Source organism: Euleptes europaea, chromosome 10, assembly GCF_029931775.1.
Source record: "Euleptes europaea isolate rEulEur1 chromosome 10, rEulEur1.hap1, whole genome shotgun sequence".
NCBI classification, from domain to species: Eukaryota; Metazoa; Chordata; class Lepidosauria; order Squamata; family Sphaerodactylidae; genus Euleptes; species Euleptes europaea.
Window position 1 is genome coordinate 15,644,198 of NC_079321.1, and position 18,304 is coordinate 15,662,501.

Below are 18,304 nucleotides of genomic sequence, written 5' to 3' on the forward strand. Positions count from 1 at the left end.
GTTGCAAAAATTCACAAGGAGGTTACTAGCTAAGTTCCACATCTCGTTCCCCAAATCTAGCATCCCATCTTTTATTCTCCCTTTCTCAAGGTGAAGCATCTTTGGTCCCCCTCCCCAAAAGGAAGACAAAGCTATCAAGACTGGATTACACACACAGCACATTCCTGAGCAGCTGGCAGCTGGGGACGGCGGGGAGCAGGCACCACTGCGGCGCATCCTAAACCATTCCACAGCCTCCACCAGCTCGAAAAAAGCCTTTGAAAGGCTTTTAAAATGGGGCTTTTCGCCCCATTGAGAAAAGCAGGCGCAGCCTCGCTCTTCTCGACGCTGGTGTACCCAGAGCAAAAGGGGACAGGAGGCTGCCTAATGGCAGCTCCTCCCCCCAGCCCGCCCTGGGGGTGCCTCCCAGGACGCCAGCGTGGGCCTTTACGCCAGTGGGACGCATATCACAGCAATGAAACCACAGATGCCAGATGACCTGTGCCTCAATGGGGCAAGGCTCTGGGGAGCAGAGGGGAGCCATTTCTGCCTTCGTGTATAATGCTCCTGACAGATGCAGCCCCATGCATACCACGAATTCAAATAAGGTACAAGTAAGAGATCCAACAGATAACAAAACTTCTCAGATATCCAAATAAAGATTCTGTATACTCCATGAAAGGAGCCCCGTGGCGCAGAGTGGTAAGCTGCAGTACTGCCGTCCAAGCTCTCCTCATGACCTGAGTTTGATTCCGACAGAAGTTGGTTTCAGGTAGCTGGCTCAAGGTTGACTCAGCCTTCCATCCTTCTGAGGTCAGTAAAATGAGTACCCAGCTTGCTGGGGGGAAAGTGTAGACAACTGGGGAAGGCAATGGCAAACCACCCCGTAAACACAGCCTGCCTAGTAAACGTCGGGATGTGACGTCACCCCATGGGTCAGTAATGACCCGGTGCTTGCACAGGGGACTACCTTTACCTTTATAGTCCATGAAAGTAACACTGAACACGAGGAGTCACATAGTGGTCATGGAGAAACTAAAAAAAAAAACATTTTTTTAACTCAGATATTTAAGGCTCCCACATACATCACTCTGTTGAGAAATAAAGCATGATCAGTGACTCAGAAAAACCACAGTATCGTTTAATTATTTTAGCCAGTTTGCAGATGGCTGACCCACTGTACACCACGGAAATGGATACCAAGCAGCCACAAAAACCTTATCAGACTTCTTCAAGTACTTACTTCATGGGTAAGTCTATCCTTTATTCATATTTCTGTGCCTTTTGAAGGACCCATCAGTATTGCCATAATGTTAGTAAGAAGCTTAACAGATGTAAATCCTGCTTTCAGACAAGGAATCAGACTGCCCTTGTCTCTTCAGAGATGAGTCTGGCAAACCGGGCCTTCTTTCAAAACAAAACATACAAAAAAGCGCAACAACTTGGGTTCTTTTTTTAGCCCAATTTTGAGTTCGGAACCTGTCACACTGAAATCACAATGGGTACAGATAATGGCGGAAGGAGGGAAGGGGAGGGGAGGGGAGGGAAGGGAGGAAGGGAGGAAGGGAGGGAGGAAGGGAGGAAGGGAGGAAGGGAGGAAGGGAGGAAGGGAGGAAGGAAGGAAGGAAGGAAGGAAGGAAGGAAGGAAGGAAGGAAGGAAGGAAGGAAGGAAGGAAGGAAGGAAGGAAGGAAGGAAGGAAGGAAGGAAGGAAGGGAATCTGCCCCCCTACCTGCTTCACCTGGCTGCAGCAGTGCACCCCTGCTCAAGGCCTCCTGTTACCCCTCCCCATAACAGCAGGTCACTCAAGATATCAAAACAAATGTCAGGTGCCCTGGAAATTGCATGGCTCAAGACTGTGTGTGGCTACTGGGCATGCAGGATTCTAGCAACCTGGAAAAGCTCAATTTCTGCCGCCACAGCATCAAGGAGCCTGGATTGGAGAAAGTCTCAGCTTATGATCTGAGGCAAGAAAATAACTTTCGGAACACTCTGTGCTCAATTCCTAATGCAGTCAAGCAGTACGAGCTGCAAATGTTCCAGGCCTCCCAAGCCCGATAATTGTGAGCTGAGGTAATGAAAGAGGCACAAACTCCAAGGAAGAGTTAATGGAATTTCAGCTGTCTCATTTCAAGTAGAAGAAGAGTTGGTTTTTATATGCCGACTTTCTCTCCCTTTTAAGGAGAATCAAACCGGCTTACAGTCCCCTTCCTCTCCCCCAAAAGACACCTTGTGAGGTAGGTGAGGCTGAGAGAGTTCAGAGAGAACTGTGACGAGCCCAAGGTCACCCAGCTGGCTTCATGTGTAAGAGTGGGGTAACCAACCCAGTTCACCAGATTAGAGTCCGCCGCTGCTCATGTGGAGTGGGGAATCAAACCTGGTTCTCCAGATTAGAGTCCACCGCTCCTAACGACTACACCACAATGGATCTCTTTCTCTCTGGAGCTGCAGCAAGGAGGGGGGGAAGGGGGTGGAAAACCCCTTTTTGCGTCCTTCATCAGCACAGCTCCACTGACAAAAGACCGAGGGGGGTGATTTCATAGCCCTCCCCCGATCCTCGCTGCAGCCCCCAAACCACACAGGACCCAAGACCTCAGGAATAATTTTCTGGGGGGCTGACAGGGTTAGGACAGTGAAGCATTCGCCACTCTAGAGTCCCTGCCAGGCACGGGTCCCGATGGGGGGAAAAGGTGGGGTATGAATTAATCAATGAGTCAAAAGAGGGGAGGGTCAAAGCACAGAAGTGATAGGACATGGTCCTCCAAGCAACCTGTCCTTTTCTTTGGGCTGCAACAACTGAAAATCATCCACGAAAAGCCAGCTGTGCCCCAATAACATTCTGGTATGTCAAGAGAGTCCAAGCAGAGGGGACGCAGGTGTATCAGCCAAATGCTTGGCAGAATGGTCACAGAAGACCAGGCTTGCATCCTATAAACACTGCCTATTGAACTAAAATTCACACAAGGTGGAGCAAGCGGAATCGCTCTCTATGAATCGCAACAACCAAAGTCCTCAGCATCCTTTCCAGCACAAAGATGGCTAGAGAAAGTTCTACAAATGTCTAGAGAACTAGAGAAAGTTCCAAAAATAGTCTCAAACAATAAGCATTCTTAAGGACAATATGCACTCTATTAGAACACAATTTTTTCTTCTACTTTTCCTTGTACGGTGTTTCTTGCCCGAGACAATGTCCTGTGGAGACAACTGCACATAACCAAAAAGCTTAAGTGCACGACATGTTCTTTCAATTTCATGTCCGCCTTATCGTGCACCTGGAAGCAATTCCCCTCCACCAGCTGCATGTGTGTCACTCTGGAACGATGCTCCCTGCACTTACAAAGCCAGCCTGTCAGACAGAAGGGCTCTAAGGTTGCCCTGCTCCCCACTGTTCTAGTTTTAGATTGTGAAGGTAACTGTTTTGTACAAGAAGCATGAATCAGAGGGGGATCCACCACCTGCAGGATGAAGAGTACAGGCTTCTCACCTCCGTGAAAACTAGACCTTGACTGAAGCCCACCCCCCATGCACATTTGTGCAGACAGAAGTTCCGGTTTCACTGGGACTTTCCCCCTTCTAACTGTGCTTAGGATAGCAACCTAAGCTTGTTTTGTGATTTCTCCAAAAAGGAAAGGCAGAGCAGCCACTGCTGCCCCCGCTCTATCAATCTCTCCAGCCCTCACCCACTGCGACTTTCTGTGCAATGTTTCTTCCACTAGCAGATGCTCGTCTTTGCAAAAGAGAGTTGAAGCTGTCCAGAGGAAGGGGGAAGAGCCCTGCAGCATAAGAACATAAGAAAAGCCATGCTGGATCAGACCAAGGTCCATCAAGTCCAGCAGTCTGTTCACACAGTGGCCAACCAGGTGCCTCTAGGAAGCCCACAAACAAGACAACTGCAGCAGCACCATCCTGCCTGTGTTCCACAGCACCTGATATAACAGGCATGCTCCTCTGATCTTGGAGAGAATAGGTATGCATCATGACTAGTATCCATTTTTACTAGTAGCCATGAATAGCCCTCTCCGCCATGAACATGTCCACTCCCCTCTTAAAGCCTTCCAAGTTGGCAGCCATTGCTGCACCTTCTCCTCTGCCTCCATTTCAGCCAGTTACATGGGAGTAAGCCCCACAGAAGTCAGTGGATCTTACATCTGAGCAGATGCACAGAACGAGGCAGTAAGACACAGGAACTTTGCCTTTACTATTCAGTACCGTTGATTGTAACTTTAAAACACAGTGCCTGTTCAATTGTTCCTTCGTTCACACATAGAAATGGACCAGGAGCCAGTATTATGATTTATAATACAATGAAATCAGCAGAAAACATACATCATTAGACTCAGATGAGCTAGAGTCCAGTCCAGTAGCACCTCAAATAGATGCAATTTTTTAATCAGTTGATTCAAGAATGGAAATTAAAGCTCAACCGAATATTGCAAGATACTGCATAGAAAATCGATCTTTACCATCCTGAAAGACTCTTTCCACATTCAACCCATAAGTAGCACAGGTTTCATAGTAGGTGCATCTTTTCAAATCGTTTGACAGCTTCCGTGCTCTAGCATCATCGATGACACGAGGATTACTGGAACTTATAGCATCTGCAAAGAAAACAGAAGTCGTTTTCAGCAAGTCCTTCAAGCCAAGACAAAATAAAAACCCAAACCTATTACTTTTAAAATACGATCATTAAAAAATCAGCCCATAAGAATCCTGGGTGTACTTTACAGACCTCCTCTTGTTGTGTGTGTGTTAACTGCCATCAAGTCACTTCTGACTCATGGCGATCCTATGAATCAACGTCCTCCAAAATGTCCTATCTTTGACAGCCTTGCTCAGATCTTGCAAATTGAGAGCTGTGGCTTCCTTTATTGAGTCAATCGATCTCTTGCTGGGTTTTCCTCTTTTCCTGCTGCCCTCAACATTTTCCAGCATGATTTTCCAGTGACTCTTGTCTTCTCATAATATGACCAAAATACGATAGCCTCAGTTTAGTCATTTTAGCTTCTAGGGTCAGTTCAGGCTTTTGTTAGCTGCTATTTTAAAATGATCTGTGGAATATCTATACTGAGGGCCATGAATTACAGAAGTAAATATAGGACCTCATTGCACTAAGAGCAGACGGCGCTCTGGGAATAATGTGTGATGCTGGAACTTGGAAGGAACTCCAGCTTCTTGCTTGTGTTTCCTGGAAGCAAACACAAGTGTGACTTACTGGCACTTTCTCATCTGGGACTGCAGTGTAATATGTGAAGCCAAGCTTGAATAAGAACACTCCTCTCTGTAAAACACTGTGTTCCATGCTCCCTTAAGCCACAGGCGGGAAAAACAATACATAGCTGGGGCCACATAGATGCATGCTTTGCTGAGATCACATACATAAAAACAGCACAGGGTGCTTGAACTTCAGTAGAACGCAGCAGCGGACATTACATTTCTCCTAATCAATAACATGTCCTTGGTAACAAAAAAATAGCTATAATAATCCAACAGGATACAGACGATGTAACTGCCCCACGTCCCTCATGAGTCCTGCTGTAACTATGAAAAAGATGTAGGCATTTTCCCAATTCTCCAGTGCTTTGTAAGTAAAATTATAAACGTCTTCTCACATCCAAAGAATAAAAGTCTTTCGCTATCATCCTTAAGATCAAGGGGAAAATACAGCAAGCCCAACATCCTGGTTAGTGTGAAAACTGGGTAACTATTTTTGATTAAAACTCCAAAAATGAACTAGTCTTTGTGAATTTGAAGGAAAGGAGGTTCATGTCTCAGTGTTCTGAAGTGCAAATTACTCTCATGGTGAGAACTTGTAGCTAAATGTTCAAAAATGTAACTGTAGGGATTAAACCTTTCAGAAAACATTCAGACTCTTTCTGAGCAAAAGTGAATTTCCCTCATATTCACTTTATCATGAAAAGCAGCTGTTACTGCTAGATGGACCTTAACAGAAGCAGCAGCTAAACCTGTGTCTTTTAAAAACAAGAGATACTAAAATACACGATTCAACCCACGGGTCTTAGGTTAAACTCTCTTTTGGAGAGGTAACAGGACAAAAGGCTCCATTTATAGGAGTAAGATTTACCACTAGATAGTTTCCTAACTTCTGTTTCTTTGTAGAGTTAGAAAAAGCCACTTGGTTAGATAATACCTAATGGCCTTTTTGATCTCATGAGAACAGATCAGATGGGAATAACTCCCTTGAAACATCATCATTAGAGAGGAGAACCAGGATTGCCTGGGCCAATACTCATGCTTCTGGGTTTCTCCTAATTATTTTTAATGAGACTGAGGGAAGGCATCAAATGGCCTCCCTGCCTGGAAGATGTGACATCCCTATGGACAAAGGATGTTGAGAGGCACCTGAAGTGACTTCTGCAGACTTTGAATTGCATCTTATTGCCAACAGGTCTACTCAAGGGAAGCCTCACTGTCTGAAGTAGATATGTGTTCAAGGGCCTGCTCATGGTCCCTTGGTAAAGTTTAGCTCAGTGGACTGGAATGTGGAAATCAGCGTCCTTTATATCTAGGGCCACAAGCCATGCATCATCATGTAACAGAGACAGAATTTATTTTCAAGATACCATTCTCAGATTCCTGGCTCTGAACAAATCTCTTGACTACATCTCCTGAACCAGATATGCAGGTACTTCTTCCAGAGCCTCTTTGGCTAAGAAAATATTTACCTCCTCTAGTAATTGTGGTGGGGACTAAACATTTAAAATAGATGGGGAGGGGCTAACATCCCCAGAACTTCCTTGAGCTACTTAAACACAACCTGTCAAAATGGTAGAGTCATTCCACTGATCCTGTGTGACAGCTTCCTGCCTTTTCTTGAAACTGTTGCTCACAATCTGGCTGGTTTGGGCAGTTCCCTTGGAACTGTCAAATTGTGTGTGGCCAGTGCGTCCCCCCAGTATTCCTAGGTGACTGAGACATTGGCTTGGCCTCTTTGACCTCCGGAATCATCTCCTATTTGGATGTCAACTCCTATTACATCGTCTATTGGACGTCCCTTCATGTTGACCGTACTGACTTATTCTTTGTCATCTGCCTTGAGTCCCTACAAGAAAGACGGACTATGAATAATGAAGAAGAGGAAGATGAGAAGGGGAAAGAAGAGGAAGAAGAAGGGGAAGAAGAGGAAGGTGATGATGATGAGAAAAATTTGCCTTGTATCTGGGGTAAGAATTATGCCCTTGGCGCCACTGTGGCTTACTATAAGGGGTGTACATTTCAGGATATGGTTTTGAACTGTGAGTTATAAGTTGAGGAGCAGAAACTCATTATGACCTGTGAATGTTTCCCCCTCCCAAAAAAAAATGTTTCACCTATCTGAAAACTGAACAATTCAGATCACTCAAAAGGGAGGTCCTCCACGCTGTTTTTGTCTGTTGAAGGAGAGCTGCAGTTCTGAACCAGACATGCCTCCTTAAGGCAATCCCTGTAGCCAGATTCCTATCCATGCAGTTTGGCACATTAACAGTATTTATCTGCTGCTTCAAAGCATCTGATGACTGCAAGACTTTTGCCAGTTTCCGTTTTTCCCCATTTGAGAATAAAATCTAAATACTGGGACAAGCCCTCCCAAAAAAATGCCATCAGCCTATAACAGCTTTATAATTAGATAATTTAAATGTTGATGGGGAGCAGGTTTTCTATTGCACAGAATTTTCTCCCATCCTGGTTATCCTGCCTCACCTGATAACACTGCCTCCATCTTACTTATAGAGGATGAGGCAAGTTTTATCCAGGGTCCATCTGAAACATTAAAGAGATATTGTGACTCTGGAGAGGCTACTTAGGCCTAATGACTCCAAACACTGAGCTCGAAGCCTTCAGTACCAGAACCTCAATATCCAGTTGCCATCCTTGGCAGCCGTTTCCCATGAAGTCTGAGATCTTCCCTCGCTTAGGTTATGGGTCTGATGGCAACTCTGACGATACTGATAGCCCATTATTATCCACATGAGAACCAGAGCCATCTTGCATGTGGAGTTCTTCCTTCGTGTGAACTGGAAGGGTTTCAGTCCAGTTTCTTACATGGTTCTTTCTGTGTTTCACAGACTCATAGAGTCGGAAGGGATCTCCAGGGTCATCTAGTCAAAGCCTTTGCATAATGCAGGAAATTTACAACTACCACCCACCCCCCACCCTCAATGACCCCAGCTCCATGCCCAGAAGATACAAAAAAACAAACAAAAAAAACCCCACCTCCAGGATCCCTGGCCGGAGGAAAATTGCCTCCTTAAAGAGCCATGCAGTGGAGGGGGTGGGATTATACAAGTCGGGTGACTCATGTCTCAAGAATAGTTGGTCCAATAAGACGTGTCTACAGTTATTTCTGTCCCGATGACTCAGAAGAGGCTTCTTTCTAAAAAGACAGACTACGGCCCAAACAATTAAACAGAACGTTCCAAAAGAACAAAAGTGCGGCTGACAGGTGCCACCACTTACCCTGAGTTCCCACTAGCACCATTGGGATTTCATTAGTGTTGCGATAGTTCACCATACGGCTGTAGTAGTGATACACAGTCTGGAAGCTAATTTCATCCTCCAGGCTGAATACAAATATGACAGCATCCACCCACATGGCAAACTACAGAAAAGTGGGGAGAAGAGCAATATCCAGTGAGATTTTTAAATTTATTAAACAACGACGGTTTGAAGACTATATCACTTACCATTAAGTCACAGATACTAAAATTGGCCCCAGATGATCCACCCCCCCGGGATGGCATTTACATATCTAGAAATCCTTGGAAAGTGACCTGAAGTTTTACATGATAAATGGCTAAATTTCAGAAGTGCCAATGGAGCAACATTGCACCAGCCCAGTGAACATTTTCTCTTTGCTCCCTTTAAGGAACAACCGGAGCCAATTAAGGTGATTGTGCACACATTAACACTTTGCAGTGGACTGCACTCACATATATTATTTGAGACTTCACACGTCTTTTAAATCCCACTGAAGCTGCTGGTGAAAAAATCATTTTGTCCAGTATTAGCAATCCACACTGCCAGCTTGTTAATTCTGCTTTGGCCCCATGCTAAATAGCTATTTAGCAAGAACGCAATCCGCATCTGCGATTTCTTGCAATCCACGCTCATTATTCAATAAGAGGCAGTTTACCATTAGTTCTGCCCATTTCCACTCCTGTGAGAGAACAAGCACATTTAACAAGAATGTGTAAGAGACTAGATTGGCCGCTCGGTTTCATTGCCTGGCCTCGGGCACTTTGCCAGGATGTCAGGAGAGCCAAGCCAAGCAACTGGCACCATGAAAGAGGTCACGCTTCATTTGCATAGTCCTTGACTCTCAACTTGCTTTCTCCTTGATATTGTGACTTATCATGTAACTCATACTACTACAGCACACACCAATGAACTGTGTGACTGCGTGTGGTAGAAGCCCTGACCTGGATGGCCCAGGCTAGCCCGTTATCGTCAGATCTTGGAAACTACTTAGAACTTGGGTGGAAGACCAACCAAGGAAGTCCAGGGTCGCTACACAGAGGCAGGCAATGGCAAACCACCTGTGTTCGTCTCTTTGCTTGAAACCCTACAGGGTCACCCTAAATCGGCTGGGACTTGACAGCACTTTCCTCTTCCACCATGCGGCAGAAAGAATAGCTACAACTCCACTTGCAATAACTTTTTAACATTTTGTTTTCTTAAGCAGTTTCCATGCCCATTCTCCAAGAGGAATCAGTAAAAGGAGCCAGAATTGCATCTACGTTCTGACCAAATCTGACATACCCATGAAAAACAAAGCAGAAAGGAAACTCCAAAATAAATCAACCCTGCCCCCCACCCTATAATGGATTATATAGACAGAACAGGCAATTGGCCACTCTAATGTCTGCTTCCAGGTACACTGGTGGAAAGACTGAATGGAACCAGCCCTAAGGAGGAACCAGCCCTCCCCAACCCGCTGGAGTTCTTTGAGTAGACGGCTTGTATTTTCTACCAGCCGGCTGCAAAGTCCAATCCCACCACAAAATTACCTATAAGCAATAAAATAATTGCTGGACTTTATTAATGAAGGAAAGAAACTCTTTAAACTTACAAGAATTAAATTTGCTATTCTGTGCTCGCTATCTGCAGCCTTATCTAAATGTATTTGTTTACTTCATTTACATCGTGCCTTTCTCCCCAACAGGGATCCGAAGTGGCTTAAATCATTGTCACACATGAAGCTGCCTTACACTGAATCAGACCCTTGGTCCTTTCACATCACCTACTTGCCTGGTCCCTTGAACTGGAGAGGCAGGGAATGATCCTGGGAACTTCTGCATGCCAAGCAGATGCTCTACCACTGAGCCACAGCTCCTCCCTCCCTTGTCCTCTCCTCCATTTTATTCTCACAACAACCCCCTGTGATAGGTTAGGCTGACTGGACCAAGGTTACTCAATAAGCTTTCATAGCACAGGGGGATTCAAACCGTGGTCTCCCAGATCATAGTCTGACACTCTAACCCGGGGTCCCCAACCTTTTTGAGCATGGAAGGATCCCTGGAAGGGCTGGTGGAGCCAGATGGGAGGGAGAAGAGAGAAAGAGGAAGCTGTGACGCTGTCAGCTCAGACAGATACGGTCTGAACCTTCAGAGACAGACGAGAGGGATCCTGTCTCAGTTTTCCCTGTGTGTAAGCAGGCTAAACCAGTGAATGTGGGGAGACAGTGTTTGCATTGCCAGATTGTTAGCTGGGAGAGGAACTCTCTCAAGAGACTTGGGAAGCAATGGAGCCTGTATTTTGTGATACAGCAGGCTAGCCTGAAGAAAAGACTGTATCTGTCTGGAAGCCCCAATTTCTGAGGGAACAAACCACTGAAAGATTTGTGGTTTCGAAGAGGAAACACATTTGCGCTGTGAGAATCCTGAGGTTGAGGGAAGGCCTCGAGAATACAAATTGTATTTACCTCAAGAATACAAATCTGGCTGTTAACAATTGAGCAGTATCGAGAGCAGCTAACTGTAACCTTATGAATGAATGGGCCCAGCAAGACTGTATTACACCTGTAAATAATTTCTGTCCTCTTTTCTGAACCACCTTATTCCCCTATCCCTGGGAGTAAATAAAAATTACTATTCTTTTTCTGTTTCACTCACAGGTGCTGAACTTATTTTATTTAGAAGCCCCCTGGGTTAAGTCTTTCAGGTGGAGGCTGGGGTAGAGACTACACAGGTCGAGCTTTACATTACCCTACGTCTGTTGAAACATCATTGTTAAGACCCTAACTTTCACAATCACGAACTGGGGACAAGCCCCAGTAAGCCCAGTAGGATATGGCAATCCTGCTCACCCCTCCCCCTGCCTGACACAGACATACTGAATTTGTCACAGTTTTTTAAGTCTGGTAAAGGCACTCACACAACTTTAAGGTTGACAATGAGTAAATAGAAATTGTTGAAGACTTTCCATCCCTGGGCTCCATCATCAACCAAAAGGGAGACTGGAGCCAAGAAATCAGAAGGAGATTGAGACTGGGAAGGGCAGCCATGAAGGAGCTAGGAAAGATTCTGAAGTGAAAGGATGTGTCACTGGCCACCAAGACTAGATTAATTCATGCCATCGTATTCCCTATTACTATGTATGGCTGTGAAAGCTGGACTTTGAAGAAAGCTGATAGGAAGAAAGTAGATTCTTTGGAAATGTGGTGTTGGAGGAGAGTGTTAAGGATACCCTGGACTGCCAAAGAAACAAATCAGTGGGTTATAGATCAAATCAAGCCTGAACTGACCCTAAAAGCTAAAATGACTAAATTGAGACTATCGTATTTTGGTCACATTATGAGAAGACAAGAGTCACTGGAAAAGACAGTCATGCTAGGAAAAGTTAAGGGCAGCAGGAAAAGAGGAAGACCCAACAAGAGATGGATTGACTCAATAGAGGAAGCCACAGCCCTCCATTTGCAAGATATGAGCAAGGCTGTCAAAGATAGGACATTTTGGAGGACTTTGATTCATAGGGTTGCGATGAGTCGGAAGCGACTTGATGGCACTTAACAAACACACACAAAGGCACTCAAGACGGCGCTCACCTGGGCCTCAGGAGGACCCCCCTCATCTCTGATCAGCAGCAAGTAGCTTTGTCCGTCGACTACGATCTCCTTCTTAAATCTTCCACCTGTCACACAAAACAACTAATTACAGAAAAGCTAAAAACCCAAAACAACAAACTATTTTTGAAGACGTTTCTTGAGGAAAGCTGCACTCCCAGACTTAAACTATGGGATGGCCCAACAGCAGTTGAGCTTTTTGCTGAAGAGGGCTGTGTCAGATGCGTCTTTATCATTCAGTCAAACAGGGCAACACTGCGCCAACACTCGATGTAATATAAATAATCCAATTTTTAGTTTGATATCAGTGTTTCATTTAACACTACTTTACAAAACGAAGTAACCATTTGTTTTCCAGAAGCTTAACAGAGCAGGCTGGCTGTGCTTAAATAGCTCTGTAACACCACGCCGAATACATTCAGTTTTCCTCAAGAGAGGTCTGGCTCCATAAAGCAAAACATACACTATGAAACTTGTATCTCACTATGACAAGAAGAATACTGGAACGCTACAAGACATGTTAGACAAAAAGAAGATTACTTAACAAAGAACAGTGAGTGCTGTCGTTTCTGCTGGTAAAATTATAAGTTTTTCATTTGCTCCAGGAATTCGTATTGAAAGGAATATATGTTTAGCATTGGAACGAAAGTGGGTGGGCCCGGGGGACTCCCTTACAACTACACTTCATGTTTGAAAACTCACAGCAAAATCCCAGCAGCTGTAAGACTATAATTCTTTGTAGTCAAACAGTATTTTAGACACCATGTTATTTCTCACAAAAGACAGAAGGTGATGACAAACTATGCCCAGGGTTCTGCCCCTCTAGGTGTGAAGGTATTTGTATCGCAATAGGAGGCCCCCATATAAAAAAATATTTACATGACTGCAAGCCACACTGAAGCAAATGAACTAACATGTGTAGGACTGGGGCTTGAACCTTTCCATTTCATTTGTATTCTTACAACCTATTCCTGAAGAGGGGGGCGAAGCTCCTTAAGAGCCAGTGTGACCCCACTGCAGCATAGGTGCCCCCTTATCACAGAATAAGGTGGCATCTACGCCAGCACAGGAGCAAACATGCCAGCGTTCAGGAGCCTCCCCCCGCCCCGCCAGTGCAGCCACGCTGACAGGGATTTCCCGAAAGGGAAAGCCCGCCCTGGAGTGGGAGAGCGTTTCCGGGGACGGAGCTGTCTTTGGGCAGCTTCCTAACCCCGTTTGCCCTGGGAATGCCCCCTCATGGTATGGCAGGTCAGTGCCACCTTTTTGGGTGGCGCAGCCTTGCTTTGTTGAATGGGGCATTTCCCCCTTATTTTTTACACCTCTTTTTTTGGTCTCTGCGGCGACCAGGAAACCTCTGAGGAAAAGGCGTGGCTCTGTCACTCCCAGCCACCACGGATCTACCCACCCTTCAGGGCTGTAAATAAACTAAGGACCAATAGGGTAATTTACAGCCCAAACGTCTACATGTTTACCCATAAAAGAAGCCCCATTGACCTCAACAGGACTTAAACCCAGTTAAGTATGCAGCCTTATTTGTCTACTACTCAGCAAAACTTCCATTTAGACAGTATGCATTTTGCACTTTTCTTAAATACTCTTTACGATCTGAAGTAACTCCTTAAGTAGCTAACTACTTTTTCCTTAGTTAGGTTTTCACATAAGCTGAGTTAAAGGGGCAATATTGAATGTTTAGTATACCCATCAGAATTGAAAAGATGGAAGCATCAGCTCCCAATTATTTTTGAGCTTAAACTGCATCGCAGTTAGACACAATACTTCACACTGTTTCAGATCATCTTCATCAGGGAAATATGGAGTTTCTTCTGATTGTACCCTTTAAACCACCCCAATTTTTTTAAAAAAATTGTCACATATTCTGAGATTTGTCAACAAGAGAAAAAGAAATACCTGTGCAGACAAGTCACAGAAAACAACCGACTCTTGTATTCTAGCTGAATTGCGAGCACGAGTCCCATAAGCCGGGCTCTCTAGAAACAGCTTACGTGCAATGAAGTATTTTTTCTACTGTGCAGTAAAAGAAGTTACATGTTCTGTGTGGCAAACTCCTGGCTTTTTACGGCAACAAAGAGATTTCCCTTTGCCTCCTGGCTTTAGCAACTAAAACAAGTTCTCAGTCTACTGCTCAAAGCTGAATTCTCATTAATACTGTAATCCTATCTGTATGGCAAAAACAGAAAGCAGTAACATCTGACTGCGAAAGAATGAAAATAAAAACACACAATTACATTCCAGATCCATGCTTGTCTGTGTTTAATTGTCTAAGTGATAGTTCTCTATTTTTTGAAGCCGATTTGAGTCCCTAGAGGGGATGGATGTGGGATATGAATATTAATCTTTTAAAAATACGAAGGACTTAAAATATTTATATACCACTTTCCCCCCAATTAGTGGAATTCAAAGCAGCTTATACCATTAAAAAAGAGCTTAAATCTAAATCCACAGAAATGCAATGCAAATAGAAAAAGCAAGCTTTTCCTCCTCACTGCCCATCACACTGACTGACCTCAACTCAAGTGTCATCAGAAGCAGTTTGGGCATTTTCGATTTGCAGAACTTCCAGAAACTTTTCAAGGTTGGAGCCTTTCTCAGCTTCTCAGAGAGACCAGTCCATAAAACTGGAGCAGCCACTGAGACAGCCCGAGCAGAAAAAGTTCTTACCACCTCGAGTGGACAAACAACTAACAATTTCTGATGCAATGATCAGAGCTACCCGGTGGGCACACGTAAGCAGAGGTAGTCCTGGAGAGATGAGGATCCCAGGCTGGGGAAGATTTTAAAGGTTAACACCAGCACCTCGCACTGAACCCCAAAGCAAACTGGTAGTCAATGTAGTGATCTTAAACTGGGGGAAACATGTTCAGAATCTTGACCCTATCAAGTGTGTCTGTGTCTAGTCTCAAGGTTAATTAGCATGAATCAGAATACCTAGGTTGGCTGGCTCTTAAAAAGGGGGACAATTTCCTTGCCTTATGAACTTGAAAAAGGTACTACTTGCCATCTGGCTTACCTGCTCTTCCAGCAAGAACATGGGATCCAACAAATCTCCCAAACTGAAAGTCTATCCTAAAGCACGGTTATACCTTACTAAGTCTATTGACGTAAACTCTGCTTAGGACAGTATTGAGAGTCTGTAAATGACAAAACCGCACCATCTAAGGTGGGCAGCTTAACTCCCTGCAAACCCTGATCCTTCCCAACCAGTATCAACTGCGCCTTAACAGGACTAAGCTTCAGCATAACTGTCCTCAACTACAACCTCCAAACCATGTGTTAACCCAGAGAAGGCTGCCTATGGAGGCTTATTCAGCATGATGCATAATTATAGAATCATAGAGTTGGAAGGGACCACCAGGGTCATCTAGTCCAAGCCCCTGCACAATGCAGGAAATTCACAACTACCTCCCTACCACACCCCCAGTGACCCCTACTCCGTGCCCAGAAGATGGCCAAGATGCCCTCCCTCTCATCATCTGCTTAAGGTTACAGAATCAGCATTGCTGACAGATGGCCATCTGACCTCTTCTTTAAAACCTCCAGGAAAGGAAAGCTTACCACCTCCCGAGGAAGCCTGTTCCACTGAGGAACTGTTAGAAAATTTGTCCTAATGTCATCAGCATATAGATAGCAACCCACTCCAAAGCACTGAACAACCTTATTAAGTAATGATGCTTTTTGTGAGAGTTCCCCCTCTCTGAGTCTAATTCTCCAAATCAATTGCTCAGGCGTTGATACAGAAACAAAGGATTTATTGAAGACATCAGGAGATGAGACAGGCACAGGTAGAAAGTTGCAAGTGCGGGGCTTATCGGGTTTACAGAATATATTGACTCCAGGGCACTGGGGCACTGGGGTTCACACTTATTGTTATGGGAAGTTACAAGCTTGGCATAATACAAAACATCAAACGAGTCCCAGGAAGTCTGCTGAAGCTATCACACTTCCAAGGCCGCATCGGCCTGAGGGAGTACAGACAGGAAGAACAGCGGGGGGGAGATACTTGGGGCAATCAGGCCAGGCGCCTGGGACCAGAAGGTGTGAACTGCTTTTATGAGTTCACTGATAACACAGCAGGTGATGGAAAGCAGAGACACAGAGTCAGAGACACAGAGACCCTCACATTCTGCCCCCCTTAAGGCCCCCCTCCCGCGTCCTCGAAAGGACGAGGCTTATCGGGATAAGCGAGGTGGAATTCTCGGACCAAGCGAGGGGCCGCCATGTGGGGTGCGGCCACCCACTCGTCGTGCGCGGACCCAAGGTTTTTCCAACGAACAAAGTAATACAGTTTCCCTTTCTTCCATTTGGAATCTAAAACCTTGGACACTTCCAAATGGGTATCCCCTCCCACCACGGTAGGAATCTCGTGTTCGGGAGGGGGGTGGAACTGGGGAGCTGCCACATAAGGTTTGAGGAGGCTTATATGAAAGACAGGATGGACTCCCTTGAGGGTCTTTGGGAGTTCTAGTTCCACGGTAACCTCGTTGATCACCCTGGTAATGGGGAAAGGTCCCACATAACGGTCGCTGAGTTTTCTGCAGGGACGAAGAGAGCGGAGGTTTTTGGTGGACAGATAAACTTGCTCCCCCACTTTAAGTTCCCATCCCGGAGACCGGTGTTTGTCTGCCTGTTCCTTGTACTTGCTTTTTGCCTTCTCAAGGTTTTTGAGCAGCCACGGCCAGGCAGATTTAACTACCTGAATCCACTCCTGAAGGTCGGGGGTGGACTGGAGCTCTGGCGTGACGGGGGCGGAACCGAAAGGACCAAATTCCGTCCCGTATACTACTTGGAAGGGACTAAAGCCGGTAGAGGAATGGGGCGCATTGTTGTACGCATATTCGGCAAATGGCAGCAGGTCGACCCAGTCGTCTTGGTGGAAATTCACATAGCAACGCAAATAACATTCTACCACCGCGTTTACACGTTCAGTTTGACCATCAGTCTGGGGGTGATAGGCGGAAGAGAGGCCCTGTTCCTCCACCCCCATCAATTTTAGGAAGGCTCGCCAGAATTTGGCTACAAACTGGACCCCCCGGTCGGAGAGGACCTTCCTAGGGATCGAGTGTAGTCTGAGGACGTGCGTGACAAACAGTTTAGCCAAGCCTTGGGCCGAAGGAAGACCCGCACATGGAACGAAATGGACCTGTTTGGAAAAAAGGTCCGTGATTACCCAAAGGACCGTCTTTCCCCGACTGGGAGGTAGGTCGGTGATAAAATCCATGGCTATGACTTCCCAGGGACGGGAGGGGTTCTCAAGCGGTTTGAGAAGCCCGGGGGGTTTTCCCATTCGTTTCTTGGCTGTGGCGCAAGTGGGGCAGCTGCGCACATACAGCTCCACATCGGACCTCATACCGGGCCACCAGAATTGCCTTCTAACCAGGTGAAGAGTTTTTATGAAGCCGAAATGACCCGCCAACCTGGCACCGTGTACAAGTCCCAACACCTCTTTGCGAAGGGAAGATGGGACATATAGCTTTCCCCCTTGTACCCACCAGGTGTTCGTTCGTTCCATGCCAGTGGGGAGGAGGTGGTGCTCCTCCTCCTGTAAGGAGGCGTTCCGGAGCCGCTGTTGGAAGGCTTCCGGGATACCCTTGAGCGTAGGGGGGGTCTCTGGTTGACGGGCTTGGGACCGGGTTGTGACGGCCAAGCTTGGGACCTCCCCTCGCTGCTCGGGAGTGAACAGGGAGTCGACCGGGCGATCGAAATCGTTGCGATACTGGGGAAGTCGTGACAGAGCATCGGCTAGGGCATTTTCTTTGCCAGGAACATGTTTCAGGGTGAACCGGAATTTGGCGAAAAATTGGGCCCACCGAATTTGTTTGGCGTTGAGCTTTCTAGCTCCCTTGAGAGCCTCAAGATTCTTGTGATCGGTACACACCTCAAATGGCAGTTCGGCCCCTTCTAAGAAGTGCCTCCATATGGTGAGGGCATGTTTGACCGCTGCCGCCTCCTTCTCCCAAATAGCCCAGTTGATTTCGGACTGGGAAAACTTTTTGGAGAAGTAGGCACACGGCCGCAACCGCCCCCCATCATCCCTTTGCAATAGGGCCCTGCCCATGGCCACATCCGAGGCATCCACTTGCACCACAAAAGGTTTAGTGCAATCAGGGTGAGCCAACACGGGTTCGGATGAAAAAAGTAGTTTTAAACGTTCAAAAGCCTGTTGGCACTGGGGGGACCACAGCAAACGGGCTGAGGGAAGCGCGGCGTTAGCCCCCTTGTCTTTGGTACGCAACAGGGCAGTGAGGGGAAGC

The 18,304-nt window shown here is 46.0% G+C and overlaps 1 protein-coding gene across 3 annotated transcripts in view; it reads right to left on the minus strand.

The window, feature by feature from the left end:
- Positions 1-18,304, minus strand: part of AGAP1 (ArfGAP with GTPase domain, ankyrin repeat and PH domain 1) — a 355,259-nt gene that overhangs the window by 278,897 nt on the left and 58,058 nt on the right. For all 3 annotated transcript variants that reach the window (XM_056856130.1, XM_056856129.1, XM_056856128.1), the window contains 3 exons: positions 12,018-12,103; positions 8,432-8,573; positions 4,441-4,575 (listed from right to left, as the gene is read on the minus strand). In XM_056856130.1, the coding sequence (XP_056712108.1) occupies positions 4,441-4,575; positions 8,432-8,573; positions 12,018-12,103 (363 nt within the window). The remainder of the gene's footprint in view (positions 1-4,440; positions 4,576-8,431; positions 8,574-12,017; positions 12,104-18,304) is intronic.